We start from the raw sequence: 20,288 nt of genomic DNA on the forward strand, positions 1-20,288 counted from the left end.
GTGTAGTCACAGATCTGTGAGCTCGGTTTCACAGGTGTCACAGAGGAAAGAGACCTCAGAGATATTAGCTGGACAAATTGAATTGGATTTCTGAGCCCTTATGATTTACAGACAGAGTAATGAGAACCCACTTATACCTGTGCATGAGATTGAGGCTTGCCTTTCTGAATTTTTCTTTCAAAAATTACTTCTTTTAACTCAACTAGTTTGGGTCCAGACAGAAGCATCAGACCTCGTGTCCCAAAACCAACTCATTCCCCCTGGTCCTCATGGGAGACTCAAACACCCATTCAAACCAGTATAAACTGGAGGGACAGTGCACACACCAGGAGGCTTCGGGTACTGAACTCATCTGGGAGGTGCAGGGAATGCAAAGTCTTTCCAGTAAAACTAGAAAGAATAAAAAGTCAATTTATTGGTCACCATTTGGAGAATAAGGCCTCAAGCTCTGGAGTTCACACTTGCACAGAGAACTACAATTCAGGTTCAGACTTCAGCCACTGCCACACTGATCATGAAGCCAGAAGACTGGTCTGTGGTGACAGATACAGCAATTATGTGTTACCTGATGTGGATCCTTCTACCAAGTTGAAAATACCACAGTGTCTGTTGCAAATTGCTTGATTTTCCTTTTTTATTTTGCATGGTCTTTGCAGACAGAGCATGTTATAAATACAACATTTGTAAAAACTCAACAGCTGAAACAATTCCTCATTTTGAAAGTGCATGTCAAACACATATTTCTGACTTCTTCACATTTATATGCAACTGATCAATAACATTGAGCCTAATAAACCCAGTGGTTTTAAGTCTTTGGGGGCAAAAGCAGCAGAATGTATTCCTCCAGACATGAATTTTCCAAAAGTCTGTTAAAAACCATGCTGCATTGGTATCTGGTTACTATATAGGGGGATGTACATATATATATTTATTTATAGGCTCGCAGATAGAGCAAAGAACTCTAAGACCACATTAAAATGACGGTGATCTAATGACCCAGCTGGCATAATTAGCAGAATCTGCCAAGAAGGAAAAGGTGATCTGTCCTCTAGCACCAAACCATGGTTTAAGAGCAACAGTTCAAAGCATCATTGACCAGACAGCAGGTAGCACATTTCTATCCCCTATTGACCAGAACTCATGTTTTAACGTGCAACCGTGTCATAAACACAAAGGCACAATTAATGGAGGAAGAGAAAAAGCGATCAGTTCCTTCACAGAGCTGTAGGGAGTGGGACTGCAGGACCTTGGGACAGCTCAAACAGATCAGTGATTAAAGGGACATCAAACAAGTACCGGGAAAATTCTCCTTCTGCTTTTCCTAAACAAAAGTGCATCCTATGATCAGACAAGGCAACAAAAGCAGTGATCATTCAGATGAAACAACAGATTTACAGGCTCATGGTTCATGCTTTGGCAACAGAATTGTAACAAGTGATCACCAAATTTAATACAACAAAAATGCCTCTTCACAGTGTCATCTAAAATCCTGTCATGTCATGCCCAGCTAGGCAGAAGAGAATAAGCTTAAGTGGTGGTTGTTAAATATTTCCTAAACAACCAGACTTTAGTAATTAAGGAATCCTATTTAACGTGATCATAACTGACTGTTCCCCTCTCAGACACTGGAGATCCAGAAAATATGTCTCTGGATTTAAATCCCCTTGAACTTGTCTAGAAGTTACTTGCATTTAATCAAGCAATATAGATGCAGACACACTAATATTTAGAAAACAGGAAAAAAAAAAGTTCTTTAGTTCCTATTTTTGTTGGTATTTACAGAAGTGGTCAAAGATTGTAGGCATGCCTCTAAACTACAGATTTCTGTGGGATAGCAAAAAAGTCAAGATTTAAAATACCATCTTTTCAAATACAGGGATTTCACAAAAATCACTGGACACACACTCAGGTAAGACTCAGAGGTATCCTGGTTAAGAAAGTCAAACCTCTTTTACACACAGTCCTCCATTCACTTTGAACTGGTCTGAGTGATGACACACTGGAAAATAAAAAAAGGCATCAAGCAAAAATTTCAGACACTACAGGATGAGCTGTGCTGACTAGTGATTTGTACACCTATCCCCAGGCACCCTTCTCTTCAAAGGGCACCATGCACAGAAGATACTCAAGTGCTTTCAGTCAGAAAAAAAAAAAAAAAAAAAAAACACACCAAAAAAAGCCCCAAGAAACCCAAACCATTAAGCAATTCCACAGGCCTAAAATTCAAAAGGAAAGCAAGAAAACCTTGAAGTGGAGAAAACTTGACAGTGTGCAGTTCCTATTCACAGGTCTGACTTAATTAAAGTGGAACTCTGAAGGTAAAAATCATTTGTGCAATAAGGACGCTGTTTGTAAACCAGAGCCGCCGCCGGCCCCGCGCGCCCAGCGCCGCTACCGAATGCTGTCCAAATAATGCACTTCTGGGTACAGCGTGTTCACGAGCAGGGACAGGAGGTTATTGCCATCCCGAAGGCAGTGCTCGGGGTGCTTGATGAACAGAGAGGCCTGGGAGAGCTGCTCTTGGAAATCCATGTATTGTTTGTTGGATGACATGGCTTCGAGAGCATTCAGTGCCTACAGGGAGAAGGGAAGATGCTGTTAGCTGTGTGTACCTTGGTCCGTAACACACCACCATCTGCACAATTCCCCTAAAGGATCCTCACCTCCACAGAGTACTCAGAACAAAACAACTGTAAACTACAATCCCATAACAGTGTTTCAAGTCAACTTGTATTTGTCAAGCTGTTCTCTCCCCAAGATCAATACAAAAACTGTCCTATTAAGGCTTCCTAGGATTCTGTAACCCAAATGTTGTAAAATATTTACTTCATGAACTCAAGACATGGTTTCACAGAAATTATGTAAAACTACAAGCTGCAACACACTTAGATCTTCACTTTAGGTTGTTCTGAATATATTGACTTTCATAAAAGTATTGTTTTGTTCCCATTAATAGTATTAAAGTTAGATATTAACTGTCAAGTTAAAAATTTTGTGTAGAGAAGTCTACGTTGGCAAGTCTAGCAAGGGAAAATGTAGAAAATATTTCTGAACAGGTTTTGTTCTTTTCTTAGAGAAACAAGTTGTACTGAGCTACTTTGCTTTGGTTTCCAACCAACTGCTCCTTCCTCTTCTCAAGAGCTTACTGAAAGAACACCACGGTCAGTGCACATGCTAAAGGAGGAATGTTTATTTGTCACAGGACTTTTAAGCCCTGACTGCACATAAACAAATGTCAGTGTGAATGTAGCCCTGCTTTATCACTGAAAAGCAGTGCAAACCACAGCAGCACTGTTTTTTCCTGTTTGTTTTAAATTCCTTCTACCTGCTATGTTCCAAACTTTCTGAAGTCGGATTTTACAGAGATATGTTCATCTGCCCCTTTTAATTGTGTAAGATTAGAAAATGGTGCCTTCATATTAATGCAAAACACTGTAAGTTTTACCCAGGATCACTTTAGGACAGAGTCAAACACACAGTCCTGCTGCCGAAGTTCAACAACAAGGTGAGAGGAGGATTTACCTTGAAGAAATGCTTGCAGTGACTCTTACAAAGTTCACCCCAAAAGCTAAACAAGCACGCAGAGAGGGCACACCTCACCTGCTGAGCCTTCTGAGACAGCCTGGGCTCCGACCCAGCCTTGAGGCGCACCTGGCTCTCTGCAGGGATCTGCACCAGGAGGAAGGTGGACAAACTGCGGGCAACCACCCGAAACCTGCACGGGGAGAGCACAGAGGGACACCAGATTTTCACATCTCAGCAGCAGATAAATTTTAAGATCTAGCCATGAGGTATCTATTGCATGAGGAACGAAGTAAAGGCTTGAGAGGATCTATTCCAGTGCCACTTCAGCATCACAGAATCCCAGAATGGCTGGGGTTGGAAGGGACCTTAAACCTCATCTCATTCCACCCCTCTGCCATGGGCAGCAACACCTTCCACAAGAACAGGCTGCTCCAAGCCCCGTCCAACCTGTCCTTGGACACTTCCAGGACTGGAAGGGGATCCCAGCTTCTCTGGGTATACACACAACAGGACACAACACATACTAGAAGATAACAAAATACCCTTCACATGAAAAGTTGCATCAGTTTCAAGCCTAGCTGAAATACTCCTCATCTCACATCTGAAATACTTCTCAGGTGACAGAATATAAAACATTATTACGGCCCAAATCAAGGGATGAGTTGACTGACACCAAAAATTCAGGGCAATGTGAACAGCACTGCATCCCAGAAGGTCTTTATAAACACAAAGTTACGTTTAGGTGCAGGGTTGAATTGGTGTTCCACAAACAATTACGGGATTTTTTCTCAGCATTCTTTCCACAGTGAACTTGATTTTGACACCTAACAAACTTAGTGTCTCTCTTTAGAAGGTAGACTGAATCACAAGCAAGCACATGCTCCTTTGAGCTTCTCTTAACATTTCCAATACCTCAAGGTTAGGACAGAAAATGCAATGTGTCTGCTTTTAAACAAAATCTTGTGAAGTCTGTGTAGAAAGCTGAAGCAGTTTTCTACAGACCAGCTGGAAGTATCTCCCTCTAACTAACAGTTCAAATACAAAGTTTGTATCTGCCTACAAACTTTGCTGGAGGTGGACAGTATCAGAACTGCATTTTCTTTCCTTTTTCACCACCTTTACAGAGGTTCATATTCGCTTCTTAACCTGATGAACACACTCTCTTGTGCTTTTTCTGTGATAGGTCCAAACAACTTTACAGGTCTGAAGGCAGCCTGGATTCTGATCACCTTCTGACACTGCACTGGGCATTCTGACCCAGGCTGCAGTTTCTTCAACACCATGCCTCAAACCAATTGACTCACCACAGTCTCAGCCCTCACCTGGGTGACAAAGGAGACCTCCTTCCTAACCCAATAGCACCAAGCAATCCAGAAGTGAGTCTCTCCTCAGCCAGCTGGCTCTGCCGGCCCTGGATGGACAGCAGGGTTCGGATGACAGATTCAATCAGAACAGGGTCATCTTGCTCTAGCTGCACCAAGGATAACTGCATGGCTTTATGCCACCAGAGAAACAGCTTTGCCTCTTCCTTTGCTGAGCTTTAGGGAAGATGTAAGGAGAAAAATTAGAGAAAATAAAAAGTCTGACGCATAGGTTAAGAAGTTTACTTCTCTCCCCATTAGATCCATGAAGAATTCAGATTGTTAATTAGTGACAGCTAATTTTATTACATGAGGACAGCATAAACTATACTACCCCACCAGTTATTATACTACTGTAACTGCTACTGTTAGGGATTTGATCCACCAGCTAGCTGGTTTTAAGGGCCTGTAAGAGGACAAAGAACAGTGCTTCCTTTTAAGCTTTACAACTGGAAATAAATGATACTGCGGTCGTAAGTGGATTTAAACTTGCCTAAGACTTGGCACAAAAGGAATTAAGCTGTATCTTTATTTGTTTGTTCTTTTTTTTACTTACCAATAAAACACTTTAGGAAGCACTGGATGTTGTTACCACAACAATTTAGACTTTTATATGATCCTTGAGATTAGGAAACATTGAAGATTTTTGTTGAGTAAAGCCCAAAATGAAGTTCCCCCTATGCTATTTTTAATCTTTCCCCAAACAGCTGGCAGTTCAAGTTAACAAGCTCAGATTTTCCACATAAAGCACCAGCATGAGTTTCCTGCATCAGACTATCCTCAAATTACTCCTCCCAGTCATTTCCTATCCCAGGCAATCTCAGATCTGATGTTTAGAGCAAGGTTTAATCTGCTTTATATGGTGGCTTTGCTGTCTCCTTCACACCTTGGCAATCAAATTACTACAGTACCTACCACAGTGAAAGTGTTTTTTGAATTTCAAGAAACAGTGGGAACATACCTTTTCCCAAATTGTTCTTTTACAGAAAATATGAACATTATCAATGCTAACACAGAAAAATGATAATCAGGATTGCTAAATCCTGGCAACTTCAGCAGCAACTCTTAACTACAGTTGTTACATACGTTAAGTATTTTTATTTTGACCCCAAGGCTATGCATCCCTTCCCCACAGAACCCAGTTATCTGAGAAGTTTTACAGCAATACAGGCCACCAACCCTAGGCATCCCACCAGATCCACTGGCTCCAGACTTGGTTCAGAGCTTCTGCACAAGCCCCATCCAGCAGCTTTCAGCACCAGGTCTCTCAGAATGCCAGACTGAATATTCAGCACCTAACACATCCCACCTTGTGGACACGCTGGGAAGTGGAACCCAGAGTGATTCAGGGTTTGCTTTTGGTCATTTTAACTGAGCACAAATCCAGGCTGTCATTGAAACCGAGCTCATCTAACTGAAAAATGACTGAAACTCACTAATTTGCTAGCAAATTAAATTTCTTCTTCTCTTAAACCACCACAACTATTTTCTGTTGGCACTGCATATGGGTAGACTCAGTATTAGTAGATAGAGAAGGACAGGCCATTTCATCCAGCAGCCTGTTGAAATTAACTTAATTAACCAGGGCCACCTAATTATACCAGCTACACAACTCTAAATAAACTTTAATATAAATAATAATAATCTAAAAGTTTGGGCACATTCAGAAGCTTCAAGTTTCATACCTGGGGTACACTTGCTCCAGCCATTTGCTGATGGTCAACAGGATTTTCATTTCATTGGTAAGGGTTTGGTCAGTGTTCAGGCATTGCAGCAGGTAGACATAGAGGGTCAAGTAGCTTCCTAAAGACAGGCATTCCTGCAGGAATTCTTCCATGGTTAGCTCAGGAACTTGGAGGGAGGCAAGTATAGGGCCCCAGCCTAACTCCTGGTGATGAGGGGAATCTTTGAAGAAAGCAGAAGAATAAAAAGCGTGTGAGAAAGCAGCACTTGTTAAAACCTAAGAACCAGGGCTACTAATTAAGAGAATCTGGGCTGGTTTAGGTGTTTTTCAGGGAATCAGCATGTCATGCAACTGATGGAGAGGAAAGAAAAATTCCACTATCATAGGGCACCTCCTTGAGGTCAAGGTGAGATTATTTTCTCAGCATTCAGCCAGGACTAAAATTTGAACATTTTAGCAATGGAATTAGAAGTATTTCCCTCAGGTGTACTGAAATCTTCCACAGAGTGAAAGAAACAGAAATGTAGTTCCACAAGGATTATGTAAACAGAAAAATAGAAGGAAAAAAAAAACACAAAAAAGAAAACCACGCACACCACACTTACAGAGTTTTACCAAACCAGAGTATTTTTTTCTTAAATTAGCCTACAGAACACCCTACAGAGAAGGGGAAAAATGTCTTTTGTTCTCCTGGGGTGATTTTTTTTTTATGAGGTCCTCCACTTTAGCTGGAAAAACAGCAACACTACACAGAGCAAATCGGTTTCCACAGAGACAGGTATGGATATTAAGGAAACACACAGTTAGAGCAGCTGTAAAACCCAAACCACAATCACAGAATCACAGAATAGTTTGGGTTGGAAGGGAACTAAAAGACCATCTTATACCACCCCCAGCCATGGGCAGGGACATCTTCCATTAGACCAGGTTGCTCCAAGCCCCGTCCAACCTGTCCTTGGACATTTCCAGGGATGGAGAAGCCACAGGTTCTCTGAGAAACTTGTGCCAGGGCCTCAACACCCTCACAGGGAAGAATTTCTCTCTCATATCCCATCTACCCTGCGTCAGCGTGAAGCCATTTCCCCTTGTCCCTACCCATGGCAGAGGGGCCAGAACAAGGCGATCTTTAACACCCTTTCCAACCTCAAGCACTTCATAATTCCAGACGATTTGTGCACAGTGGCATCCCAGACTGATCAGAGGCTGTGACACAGAGACAGGCTCCTACCCTTGCTGAAGTAGGAAGTGATGCAGGCCTCGGTGGTCTCGGCCATGTGGCGCACGGAGGCCAGGCTGTGGCACGCGGCCGTGAGGAGGGGCATGGCCAGCAGCCCCTGCACTCTGCTGTCGATCCACTTGCGCAGGCTGCCCCGCAGAGACTCGGCTGTGGTGATGCTGGAGTTGTTCAGCATCATCAGCGTTTCCGTGAACAGGCTGCTGAGGGCCAGGTGGCGCGTCTGCAGATCCATGTCTGCAAGTCAGAAAGCAGAGAAGCATTTCAGTGAAGAGACGCTGGAACCCAGGTTCAGCTTCACCACTGGACACTTTGTGTGGACGCTGGTCTTCCTCGTTACACATCTTTGTGGGCCATGGGCAGAAGAGACACAGCCCCTCACAACCATTTCTGCGGACTACAGCGAGACACAGTTTTCACCTGAACTCATAGTTTGACAGAGGAACCTCAAGATGGTACTGGTACTAAAAAGGAGATCTAGATAAATCCTGTGTCTGGACACACCATACCACTAGGGTACACCAATATACCTCTTCTACGTCAATACTGTCAAGTTTTACTAGTTTTACAATTTAGAACCATTTGTGAGAATCCACTCATAGAATCATAAAATGTTAGGGGTTGGAAAAGACCTTAAACATCATCTAGTCCCAACCTTCCTGCCATGGGCAGGGATACTTTCACTAGACCAGGTTGTTCAAGGACTTACCCAACGTGGCCTGGAGCACTACTAGGGTTGGGGCATCCACAACCCCCCTGGGCAGCCTGTGCCAGTGTCTCACCACCCTCAGAGTAAAGACTTTCTTCCTAACATCTAACCTAATTTTCCCCACTTTAAGTTTGTAGCCATTACTTCTAATCGCTCAGGACCAAGAGAATGGATTTGTGTCATTCCTCCCTTTAAAAAAGAGGTGAATGACAAGTAAAATAAAAATTAGAAAAAACCCTAAACCACCAGATGACAAAGAAATTTATCCCTCAAGCTCCTGTGTATCAGCCAGTTTTATTCACAACACAACCCCTGTTTTTAAAGTTGGTTCTGTCACTCTTGACAGCTCTGTGGAATAAGATTCATATTTTTGCTTTGTGCTAATATACCACTTATATATACATCACCAAAGCACCATGCCCTGCTGCCTGTAAGGGACACATGACAGTAATGCAAATAATTAAATCTTCACAGATCAATCTACTCAGCAGAACAAAGCATTGAACAGCTTTAAGGTGATTTGCCATTTCTTCAACACAAACCTGGGGGACTAAAGATGACTACATCATCTAGCAACTTGGCCATTTCTTGTTCCAAAACTGCAAGGGTTATCTTTCCACTTTGTTCTAAGGTGCTGAGGAACTGAACCACCTGGCGAATGTATGCTCGGCACTTCAGTGTTGCATCCTGTCAAACAAAATTTAAAAAAAAAAAGAAAAATCACACCTAGAACTCTTTCCTTATTCTGTAATACACACAAGCAGAATTTTGCAAAAGCCAGTAACAGCATGGAGATGGAGATGCTCCAAAACTAGTTCAACTCACAAGGTGGATGTGACTATCCGAAGATGCCCCAAAGCCTGCTGAGATTTTCAGGAGCTTCACGATCAGTTCAGCTCCAGCATCCTTAGCAAGGATAACAGAGGGAGGGTAGTGACTGTTGCAGTAGCTGATGATGCTTTGGTAAGATGAAATGCCCACAAGCTGCCAAGGAAGGGAGCTGGTCTGTCCAAGAAGATTTATGAGTGGAGATTCCTGAAGATTTAAAGACATCGGTTTAAGCTACACCTTCTTTGCAGTTTTCAATTCATATGCACAGTACTCAATACTGGAAGGAAGATTTGGCTTCAGAATTTGAAGGAGATGGAGCAGAAAAGCCACAGAAATAGATGACCATTGGGAGTCTGTCTGGAAACCAATTCCTTATTCAAGCAGTAAGCTAACACATGTATTTCATCTCTAGCATTTGCAAAACTGTATGCAGACTGTTGCAGTAGCTCTAATCAAGCATGAAAGTCAGTGCAAAAAAATGTTAAAATCTGACATGTAAAAACGTAAAGATGGCTAGAAAGATATGGAGACCCTTCAAGTTAAAGTCACTTCAGTACAGGTTTAAAAGAGGCATTAAAATATTATTTTTAAAAATAGGTTCATCTAAGTTCACAGTAGAAATTGTGTCCCTAATTTTTGATTCAGTGAATCATCCACCAACTTGGGAGACTCCACATGTGCTTTTTCTCATAAACACCACCCTAAACAGCACAGCAGGGATGGAGACACAGCTCACACAGGCAGCGCAAGTCAGCAGATGGAAAGCTGTCTGTTTACAAGCAGCTCTCATCTATTCTTAAATATCTGCAGTAAAAAAAGAGCCTCCTGGACACAGAGAAACACCAGCTGGCATGGAGCTGAGTCAGGAGAGGTGCAGGATGGGTATCAGGGAAAGGTTCTTCCCCCAGAGGGTGCTGGGCACTGCCCAGGCTCCCCAGGGAATGGGCACGGCCCCGAGGCTGCCAGAGCTCCAGGAGCATTTGGACAGCGCTGCCAGGGATGCCCAGGGTGGGATTGCTGGGGTGTCTGGGCAGGGCTGGGAGTTGGACTTCATGACTACTTCCAACTCAGGATATTCTATATCCTACTCTATGTTTCTACAGGTTTTAGAATGAACAAATACTAGAACTGTGCTGACAATCCAGAACTAACACAAATTACACTATTTCTACAGGAATGTGACACTGGTACAACAAGTACTTCTCAAGTTGCTCATGCCCTGGAACACAGGGCTGAGAAAGTTTGAGATTTAGATCAAGGCGTCACAAGAGTGCTCTGGGAGGCAAAAACCTCCTGACAGTGTGTCAGTTTAACACACTGCTGGAGGGAAGGAGGGAATTCCTGAGGCTGACTCACACCATGTGCAAACAGCTATCTTCTGAAGCTTGAGAAGCTTCTGATAAGCAAACACGTTCAGGTCAAAGCACATGAACTCTGGTAATTTTCCTAAACTGAAATACAATGATGGTCAAAGGCTGCTGGTGACATCTTGATGGGGCATCTTGTAATGCCTCGGAGGAAATGGAGAACAGAAGATGCTGCAAGTGGAAGAAAGCTGACAGATGTGAAATGGGACTTCTTGAAGACAATCAAGACCCTCTGCAGAGTCCTCCAGAAGCAATGAACTGGACTTAGTCACACTGCATGTCCCTTCTAGTAAAGGATTATTTTTCTTTTAAGAGATGGGTAGGAACCTTCACAAAAATTACCTCTTTGCCTATAAGCTGTTCCTCCTTTGCCAACAGCACCATCATATACAGCAAACAGACAATCATGTTGTGAGTCTGAGGGTGAGGGTTGGGATTCCAAGCATCAGAGAGGACACTGACCCAGTTTATTTCACATAAAACATAACCCAAGAACAAGAAACAACTCTTGGGGCTGCCTCTTTCGATCTAGAAAGGAGAAAGGGAAAAAGGTGCATAAAACAATGCAAGTACAATGTAAGATGTAAGTACTTTCATACTTTTTAGTTCCTTAGCCAACTGTAAATCTACAGCAGCATTTTAGGTCAGCAGAAGAGTAGACAAATGTCTTTTCTCCATCATTTCATTCCCCCTCTTGCAGCTTTACCTTGTCTCAGATGACTTGGAAGTGAGAACAACATGGCACTAGCAAAATATATTAAATCTAACTAAAAACATTATATACATAAGCAATAAATGAGACATTCAAGCACATCAACGAAAAGGGAGCTGTACAGCTCCCCACAACTTTGTCTAGGACTCAAAAGCACTCCTTTACAAAAATCCATCACAAACTGAGCAGCTGTGAATGCTACAAACAAACTTTAAAAGCCTACTTGCTAAAAGAACTGTCTCTTGCTCTCCAGCTCTTTTCGAGGGCAGCACTGACTACGAACTTAATTCAACAGTTCCCATGAACTCACTTTGAAGAACTCTTCCATAAGCATCTGGTCGGGATGCATTTCCTTCCATGGAAGCCTTCTGAACTCAGTGTGGAAAGCATAGAGAATAAACTCTGGCATTTTGGGGGCTGTGCAACATTCACAGTAATGCATTAGGTGTAACCAGAGAGCCCCATGGTGGCTTGGCAACAGCTTTTCTAGAATCAAAGAAAACTGCTGAATTAACAACAGAAAAAAATTCAGATAAAACTTGCTTTCAGAAGAAAGTCTATTTCTGAAGATGAAAACTTGTGAGTTACACTAAAATACACTCAAAGAAAAAAATGCACACTAAATTTCTGTGGTTTTTTTCTCCAAATCAGAAGTGAGGAGGCTTAGGATTTCATGCTCACCTTTAAAGCTCTCATGCAAAAGCTTGATGCAATCTGCAAACAAACCGACCACGGTGGAGGCTACAGGAGTGTCACTCTCCAGCCAAGGGTAGCAGGGCTGGCTACTGAAAACAGGCACAACACAAATTTCAGTGTTCAGTTACCTGATCATAAACATTTGCAATTTAAATATTCTAAAGCAGTGAAGTACAAGTATCAGCAGTTCTCCCACTTTCAGCTCTTTGGGACTCTCCTCTTCTTCCTTAGAAGAGCCACATAGTTTACTATCCCACTGAAGAGTAACCAGAAATTACTTGTTTGGTATTTCATAATGGAATTAAAACAACAGAGTTTCTCAGCGATATTATTCACCAACTGCAGACAACCTTCTAACTTCAGTGCTGACGGTGCATTCACAACTCCAAAAGCTTTTAATTTTGAAAGAAAGCACAATTTGAATGTATACTAGCATAACTAACTTTCCACATGAAGGCAGAGGTACACAAGGCAATAGATCATCACAGCACTGATTTAGCCTGAAGTTTCTTTACATACCACTGGCATTTGGGGTTATATTTGTTTGGCTTTTTTGTTTTCTTTTAAACAGGTATTATAGATATTATGGAAGCTAAAAAAAGGGAATCTGAAATTCAAGTTTCAGTGTTTTTAAAACTGAGTGAAATCCTTCACATAATCAAGCTCTGCTCACGTTATTATTACAAGATCTTTGTCATATCTAAAATAATTATTCTATCCAAACCTTGGAAAATTTGATGTAGGTCATTAATTAGTTCTGTAATTATTGAGGAAATGACAAAGTGAGACCTATTTAAATGGAAGGCAAGACAGTCACAAATTATTAAAAACCAGGTAATAATGAAAGTCGTTCTTACAGGACTAAAGTCCCTACTTTAGCAAAAATTAATTTAATTTTAAAATGCAATACATACCTTGCATCTTCTTTATCCAAGACCAGTATCCATGGTTTAAAGAGTCCAGCAATGACTGAATACAAGGACTGCAATGCTAAAAGGAAACAAAACAAAGTTGCTTTTTTCTTTCAAATCAACAACAGTGAACATATTATACTTTTCTAAATTTGCATATAATATCCTTTTCTCACTCTAACATTCACAGAATTGTAGAATAATTAAGACTGGAAAAGACCTCTAAGATCATTGAATCCAACCATTCAATCAGTCCTTTCTAGTCAAATAAGAATTTAAAATACAATATGCTTGATAATAACTGCTAACAATATGGCTGTATGAACAACCATCACAAGCATTTTGCATTGTTAAGATGTTTTATTAGTATAATTTTAATAATACACCAGAGATTGTGGGGGTAATGATGATCCACACTTTAAACCTCCACATACTAAAATGTTTTAATTAAAATTTAAATTAAAATTAATTAAAAATTAAAGTAAAAGACAACTTTCTCCAGATCTAAATCATGCATGATGAAATTCAGTAGTGTCTCCTTCCAAACCTCTGCTCAGTGCAAAAAACTATTTTTCTTGAAGAAAGTGCAATCGCCTCATAAAATAATTTTGAAGCAAGCTCAAATATAAAAGAGCTTCCTTCTCAGATTATAAAGCATAAAGTCCTAGATGGCCACGAAGTAGCATCAACATTTCCCATCTGTATTTTAATACAAATGCAAAGTAAAAAATTTTACTGTTTATTTAAATGGCCCTTAACAGGCGGAATTAGAGAAATTAGGTGTCTGTTCTTAAGTAATTTGCTTTTAAGACACATTACCTGCTAAAATTCTGCTACTCCCAATAGGTTCTTGGGCTAAATTGTCAACTTCAGTGTCAATAAGTCGTTTAATGAGATACTCCAGGAATTTGTTCACTTCAGCCACATAAGGAGTCCATTTTGAAAACAGGCCGAAAGTCCTGAAGTCCACCGAGGCCAGTCGGAGTTTGCAGAAGGATGTAGAAAGCCATTCTATTGTCTCTCTGACCTGTAAAAAGAAGGAAGCTATTAATCAGCTGCAGAAAGGCTGCACAGCAGTGCTATCTGTCACTGGAGGGAAGCTGTTTCACCTGAAAAATATCAATCAACCCAAGAGGCACCCACCTGTTCTGTAGAGAGGAGAGTTTTTGCAGCCTCCCTCACCACAGGAGCTTCAGCAGAATCACTTCTCTTGACACTGCCCTGCTCAATCGCCAGTGAATCACACCCCAAAGCTCTAAGGGATGCCTTCCAGCAGTCAGGGCTTAGAAGCTGCTCTGATGAGCCTTAGGAGAAAGAAGGGAATGCACGTGTGAAAACCACAAAGTTAATCCCCTTCTCTCAAAAAAGGTTGAAATTAGAGCTCTCTGCTACACGAAAAATTAGGTAACACGGGAGTTTGAAAGCCCCAAGTTTAAGAGTGAGAGATTATCTCTAATTTGCAAATGTAATCAAGTTAACATTTCCTTTTGGCATCTACATGTTTCCCTTCTTAGAGATCTTCCCAGGCACTTTGTACAACCCTGGCCGCAAACACACATCTAGAGACAGCTGGTACCTCAGCAGGTATGGTATGACAAAGAGAAGTACTTTTGCTCTCATTTGAGGGACACATCAGATTATGGGTGGCATCAAATGTCAACCAGGACATTTTCAGCAGATTTCAGTGTCAGTTCCAGGTCTTCATATTTCCAGTTCTCCACCTGATATTGAAGGGTGATCAAAAACCCTTTGGTTTTGGTTTCTGCATTACAGACTGGGGCATAACCATAATTAATAGGTGCTTCCATTAACAGGAGACCACTCCTCCATCCTTCTCCTGCTACATGGGCTGAAAAATCTGTTGTCATGGATGTGTGTGCCCTGAGCCACAGAAGAGCTACAATATGCCTAATAAAAACACATCACATAGCAAGGCACATGAAAGTGCCCACAGAAACCTAAGGAAGTCTAAGTTGTACTGCATTTGTTGCTGTTTAACTCTACTGCACAGAGTTCACTTTTTTAAGCCAGAAGAGTTCTGCACAAGGAGCTTAAAATGCATCACCTCAGATACTTACTTTGCACAAACAACCTTAAGAAATCACTGTAGTGGTCAGGGAACTGATACTGGAGAAGGTTAGTCCAATGCTTGCAGAAGATATTAAATGGCATCAAAATATCTTCTTCAGGTTCCAGGCCACATGCATTGAGGGCCAAGTGAATGGACTCCAGGAGCTGGGTGCGCTCCGAGAGAGGCGGCTTGGCCACGCTCAACCACTGCGTGAGGTCAAACTACAACAGAGCACAGGGAGCATTTGCAAGCACAAGATTTGACAGCCACAACACTTTTGGGAGAAGGGAGAAATCGCCAGGGAAATAAAATCATGACATTTTTATGTGTTTAAGAAAACCCTCATGAATGTGCATCTTGTTAGCCCTAGCTCCAAACCTCACTCTCCAAAGGCTATGATTTAGCATACCGCAGAAGTCCCTAGATTTATTAAACAGCCCTTGGCAGGGGGGCTCAGATTAATAAAGATGCATCTGAGTTTCCACACAAGCATTAAACTGGACCTGATGTCCATAGTCTATAAATTTTTAGGTGGAGGAGAAAAGCTTTCGTAGCCTCTCGAGCACCTGCTCAGACCTCGGTCAGCAGGGACAATGCTGGCCACTGTCACCATGGACAGCTCAGAGTCCTGCCCAGGACAGACTCTCTGCTGCTTCCAGCTGTCACCCTGTAACTAAAGAGGAGAATCAGAGCAGTATCAAAGGCCAAGTGTTACACTAATTTCTCCACTGGCAGTATCATGAGTAACACGATATGTGTAAATCACTTGCTATTACCTAATTCAGTTTTAAGACAGGCAGGAAGGACGTGGGTGCCAAACAGAGCTGGCAAATGCAGACACTGTTCCAAATTTTGTTATAAGATACCTGGCATTCACTGGCTACTGTGATGAATGTCGCTGCAGAGATAATCAGGCAGAAGAAGACATCAAGAGATGGTTTTAATTTCAGCACTAAGCCCTGGGAAGCACATACTGATACTATGTGTGCTAGAAAAGGCTATTTAAGCTACTCTCTTTTGACTCCAGCACCTCTTGAGCTTAAATTACTATTCAGTATGACCAACACAGCTCTACAGAACCGGTCAATGCTATTTTAAAATACCAGATTTGCACCTCTTTCCTCTTTAGCCCAAAGACAAGGTCTTCAGGGGAAGAACACCCACAGACCACACTTTACCTTTGTCAGCAGCATGAAGACAACATCACTGTTATCCTCACTCAGAAAGGCCACAACTTTTTCATATAAAGTCACAAATTCACTGGGAGAGGCAACAGGAGTGAAGTAAGGAGAAAGGAGAGTACAAAGCCTTCGATTCTGCAGGATTGTCTGGAGCAAACGCTTGCACTCTGATTTGGTCCCACTGATGAACACCTGAGAAAAGTGGGAATGGTGGAAAATATAACAGCCAAATATGAGCCAACTGGGAAATACATCTCTTAAGCTAGTTGTTTCGACAGTCACAGTTTTGGTCCTTTTATAAAAAGGGAAGCTTTTCTCAAAAACAACACACTGTATGAGATTAACATCAGCTAAATGCTGTTGGTCCACAAGATATAACACAAAATAAACACATCTCCCTAGCACATTTTAAAACAGCATTTATGATCACATATGTTGCCTGGAAATACCATTTTTTTCTGATGGAATAGTACAAGAAAATGAATCCTGATCTGACCAGCCCTGCTTGATAATAGGAAAAATTTAACTGAACTACAGCTCTGAAGAACTTCTCATCACTTCAGCTGTTAGAGGTGCTCAAGGACAGCTGCACATGGAAATAAGCTGCATCTAAGATAAAAATAAGGATCTTGACCCAAAGCAGAGGCTAATTATTTTTCTCAGTGCACAAACACAGCAAACATTATCACCACCAACAAGCACTTATCTTCTCTTCCAGCAAACTTCTGGTATAACTCACTACACAGAGAACACTGCAAGGCTGTAGAAGAAAACGTCTAAATACAGAAGTTAACAAGATGTACATCAACCAGAAAGCGACAAGTAAAAGCAAAGTCTATGCTGAAACACACTTCTATGAACTGAAAGTATCCAAACCCTAGTTACCTGCCAAACTCCAGCATTTAACTAGCACAATGACAATTTATTAACATTAGGCAGGCATCTCAGATCAAGTTTTTATTTTGCTTAAATGCAAGCCTTGCCTTTCCTGAAGACTGTGCATATTACACAATTAGTTGAAAAGAAAATGGGATAGAAGCTTAGAAATTAACTTTCAGGCTTCTGAACATGTTAGACCTCCCAATGTCAGCAAGCAATTTGAATAAGAATAGGCATCCAAAAATCAAATTTTAAAAACTTAGAAAAATAATTTCATATTCAAGAAGTAAACTCACTTGGCCCAGAATCTCAATGCAGGACGTGAAGAACTGTCTTGTGGGAGGATTGCGTTGAGTTTCATCACAAACATATTCCACCAGAGTAAAAAACAAGCCAATTCCAACTTTCTTGATTGCAGGCATAGGCTGCACCTTGTAGATATTTATGAGGGCCCTAAAAAAATTAGGTTAAAAAGGCAAATTATATTTACACATGGAGAATAACCTGTGACAATAAAGAAAGGTTTCTTGCCAATATATAGCCTTGAGATGGGTATTTGTGATATCCCCTGAGTATCCCTCCTTCTCAGATCCAGGCTGAACAGTCACAGATTTAGCTCATGTAATTTTGCTACCTGAAAAGGATACTTCCAAACCTTAGCAAGTCTCTACAACCACAGTCAGAAAGTGAACACTGAAAGACTTCCACAGCAGAGTTCCACTGGATTATTTCTCCCTCTAATCAAGTAATCATCATATTCTGATGGCATCTCCACTACCTTTGTATTGCAAGAAAAATTACCTCATTTTATTTCACAGTCTCAACAATTAAAACAGAATCAATCTTTTCTTGTGTATTGCCGAGTAAATGTTTTGTTGAGATTAAATCCCTGTCTCCACTGAGTCTGAATTAAAAGAGCTGAAGAAGATGCAGTTTCACAGATGTAAATCCCAAGAACTAGTTCACCCACAGAATTTTTCAAATCAACGATCAAGAATGAACAAGTAGAAGTAGTAAGTAAATCCTTTTACTTGTACAATCATTACACTCTGTAGCAAACCAGCTACACTAAGAGAATCCCAGCAGAAATTTGGAAAATTGAGAATGAAGTTGCAAAAGTGGACCTCTGGAAAGAACTGTAAAAGATCTTCAAGTGAGCAAGAAGGCCTTGGATGACCCCATTTTATTCACACTCCCTAAAAGAGTGGTATTATCTAGCCTGCTTCCACTGCAACATTTTGTTTCACAAATTGAAAAACTACTTCAAATTATAGCACTCTATTAAAGAATTATGCTCTGCACTATAACACAGAAAAACCCATAGAGAGTCATACTGGAATCATGTAATTTAGCCTATAGCTGAGACAGCTGTGGTACAAGTTTGCCACTTCCTGAAGTTTAGCACAGCATCCATGTCATGACTCAGTGTGCTTTTACAGGATTAGGAAGGCTGTTATAAGGCACAGAACAATAAAAAGAAGTATAAAACAATAAACAGAAGTACAACACAATAGTGTGTGCCCTGTTGAGCCTCAGTGACCCTCTGATAATAAGAAATACTCCTTTAGAGGTCTCAGGATTGTTGGCCCAAGCTGACAAGCATGAGGGAAAACACATGAACAGATTCCACATTTTAACTCTAACATACCAAATGGAAATACAAACACCCCTGCCCAGAGCAGTGTCTGAACAACCTACGTTATGAAATTCTCCACGTGAACAGCTGCTTCCACAACACCCAGAGAAGGTGGCTTCATGGCTTCTGCCTGCAGTTGTCTCACTTCTTTGCGCAAAGCATGAAGCTGCTGGCTCACTGCTTCATTTTTGTGCTTCCCTTCAAACTAAATGACAAAAGGACACATACTCATTTCAGAATTAACACGGTTTTGCTAAAACTCTTCCATGTTGCAGCTATTCGTAAAAACAAAGCACAGTCCAGTCAGAGAACTCTGAATTTGGATGGTTTTCCCCCTGAGAGCTTTGATCAGATTCAGTACATTGTGCCCAAGCACACATCTTTGGACATGTTCCTAATTAATTATCATATGCACTAATATAATTCATGTCTTTTATCTAAGGCTTTTAATCCACAGGGACTAAAACTTAGAGGGGATCAAAAAATTCATTTACTAAGCAACATCTTTAAACATTTTCATGCTTCTATTCCTATCAGCAGGCAAATTCCCATATCCATACACTGGGAAGCAGTTTAGAATGGATGCCATGAGCAAAAAAAATCATGCAACAACTTATTCTTCAGCTCTTGATCTGCTTCTCCTTCTGAGCATTACACATGAGGTGTTTCAGATCACTAAGATGTCTGTGGATTTATTTGGTCACACACTACCATTTTTACAGTAATTCAGCCATTTCACATTCATCCTCTATGTCCAACAGCCCCAAAACAGAGGTGATGCCGTGCCTCTAACCTGGATGGTGAGCTGAGCTGCTCCCTGGCAGCCTTTATTTGAAGTTCCCCTGCACTCCAGGTGGAGGGTGACCTGCTCCTCCCTGTTGACATACAGCTTAGGCACCGTGTCCAGTATCTCACTGTTCAGAGCAACATGCTGAGACTCCCAGAGAGCTGCAGTTCTGAAAGGCATTTATTAATAAAATTACCACAATCTTTCCCGGAAACGGCAACGCTAAGATTTTATAAGCAACAGAGGAGACTTCAATTTGATGTGCTGTACAAAGACTCATGACACCTTCCTGGAAAACATAAAAGGTTACTAAATGAAATTGAGCTAAAACTTCAAAGTAATAGCACTTCAAAGTAATAAAAAAAACAGGTTCATAAGAACAAAAATACTCAAGTATGTGTGAGTTCTTTTGAATTACTTTAGATGACAACCTGGAAGGACACTAAACAGAACAATCTCTGTAGGAAACATAATTTTCCACCAGACAAAAAAAAAAAAGCTGGAGTGTGATGATTCAGTCAGAAGGGGGAAAAAAAGAAAGAAAAAAGAGAACCCACCTAAAATTAATGCTGGAACTGTTTAGACACAGCCTCTCGTGGGCTTAGTAGTTTTTGTTCTGGTTCATAATATTGTTATTAAATGACTACAGTGAGTAAGAATGACTACAGATTGACCAGTTGTGATTGAAAACAATTCAGCTGGAT

The 20,288-nt window shown here is 41.1% G+C and overlaps 1 protein-coding gene across 3 annotated transcripts in view; it reads right to left on the reverse strand.

Moving 5' to 3' along the window:
- Positions 1–616: 616 nt before the first annotated feature.
- Positions 617–20,288, reverse strand: part of EPG5 (ectopic P-granules 5 autophagy tethering factor) — a 55,070-nt gene continuing 35,398 nt past the window's right edge. For 2 of the 3 annotated variants that reach the window (XM_082301601.1, XM_082301600.1), the window contains exons 27-44: positions 19,591–19,753; positions 18,860–19,002; positions 17,458–17,614; positions 16,280–16,474; positions 15,109–15,322; positions 14,174–14,334; positions 13,850–14,057; positions 13,034–13,109; positions 12,105–12,208; positions 11,734–11,909; positions 11,054–11,239; positions 9,339–9,548; positions 9,056–9,200; positions 7,799–8,041; positions 6,572–6,791; positions 4,848–5,063; positions 3,601–3,715; positions 617–2,574 (exon numbers count right to left, since the gene is read on the reverse strand). In XM_082301601.1, coding sequence (XP_082157727.1) covers positions 2,392–2,574; positions 3,601–3,715; positions 4,848–5,063; positions 6,572–6,791; positions 7,799–8,041; positions 9,056–9,200; positions 9,339–9,548; positions 11,054–11,239; positions 11,734–11,909; positions 12,105–12,208; positions 13,034–13,109; positions 13,850–14,057; positions 14,174–14,334; positions 15,109–15,322; positions 16,280–16,474; positions 17,458–17,614; positions 18,860–19,002; positions 19,591–19,753 — 3,115 coding nt within the window. In that variant the 3' untranslated portion in view covers positions 617–2,391. The remainder of the gene's footprint in view (positions 2,575–3,600; positions 3,716–4,847; positions 5,064–6,571; positions 6,792–7,798; positions 8,042–9,055; positions 9,201–9,338; positions 9,549–11,053; positions 11,240–11,733; positions 11,910–12,104; positions 12,209–13,033; positions 13,110–13,849; positions 14,058–14,173; positions 14,335–15,108; positions 15,323–16,279; positions 16,475–17,457; positions 17,615–18,859; positions 19,003–19,590; positions 19,754–20,288) is intronic. The other variant, XM_082301602.1, reaches the window with a different exon arrangement.

Source organism: Coloeus monedula, assembly GCF_965178545.1.
Source record: "Coloeus monedula genome assembly, chromosome: Z".
In the NCBI taxonomy this organism is placed as follows: Eukaryota; Metazoa; Chordata; class Aves; order Passeriformes; family Corvidae; genus Coloeus; species Coloeus monedula.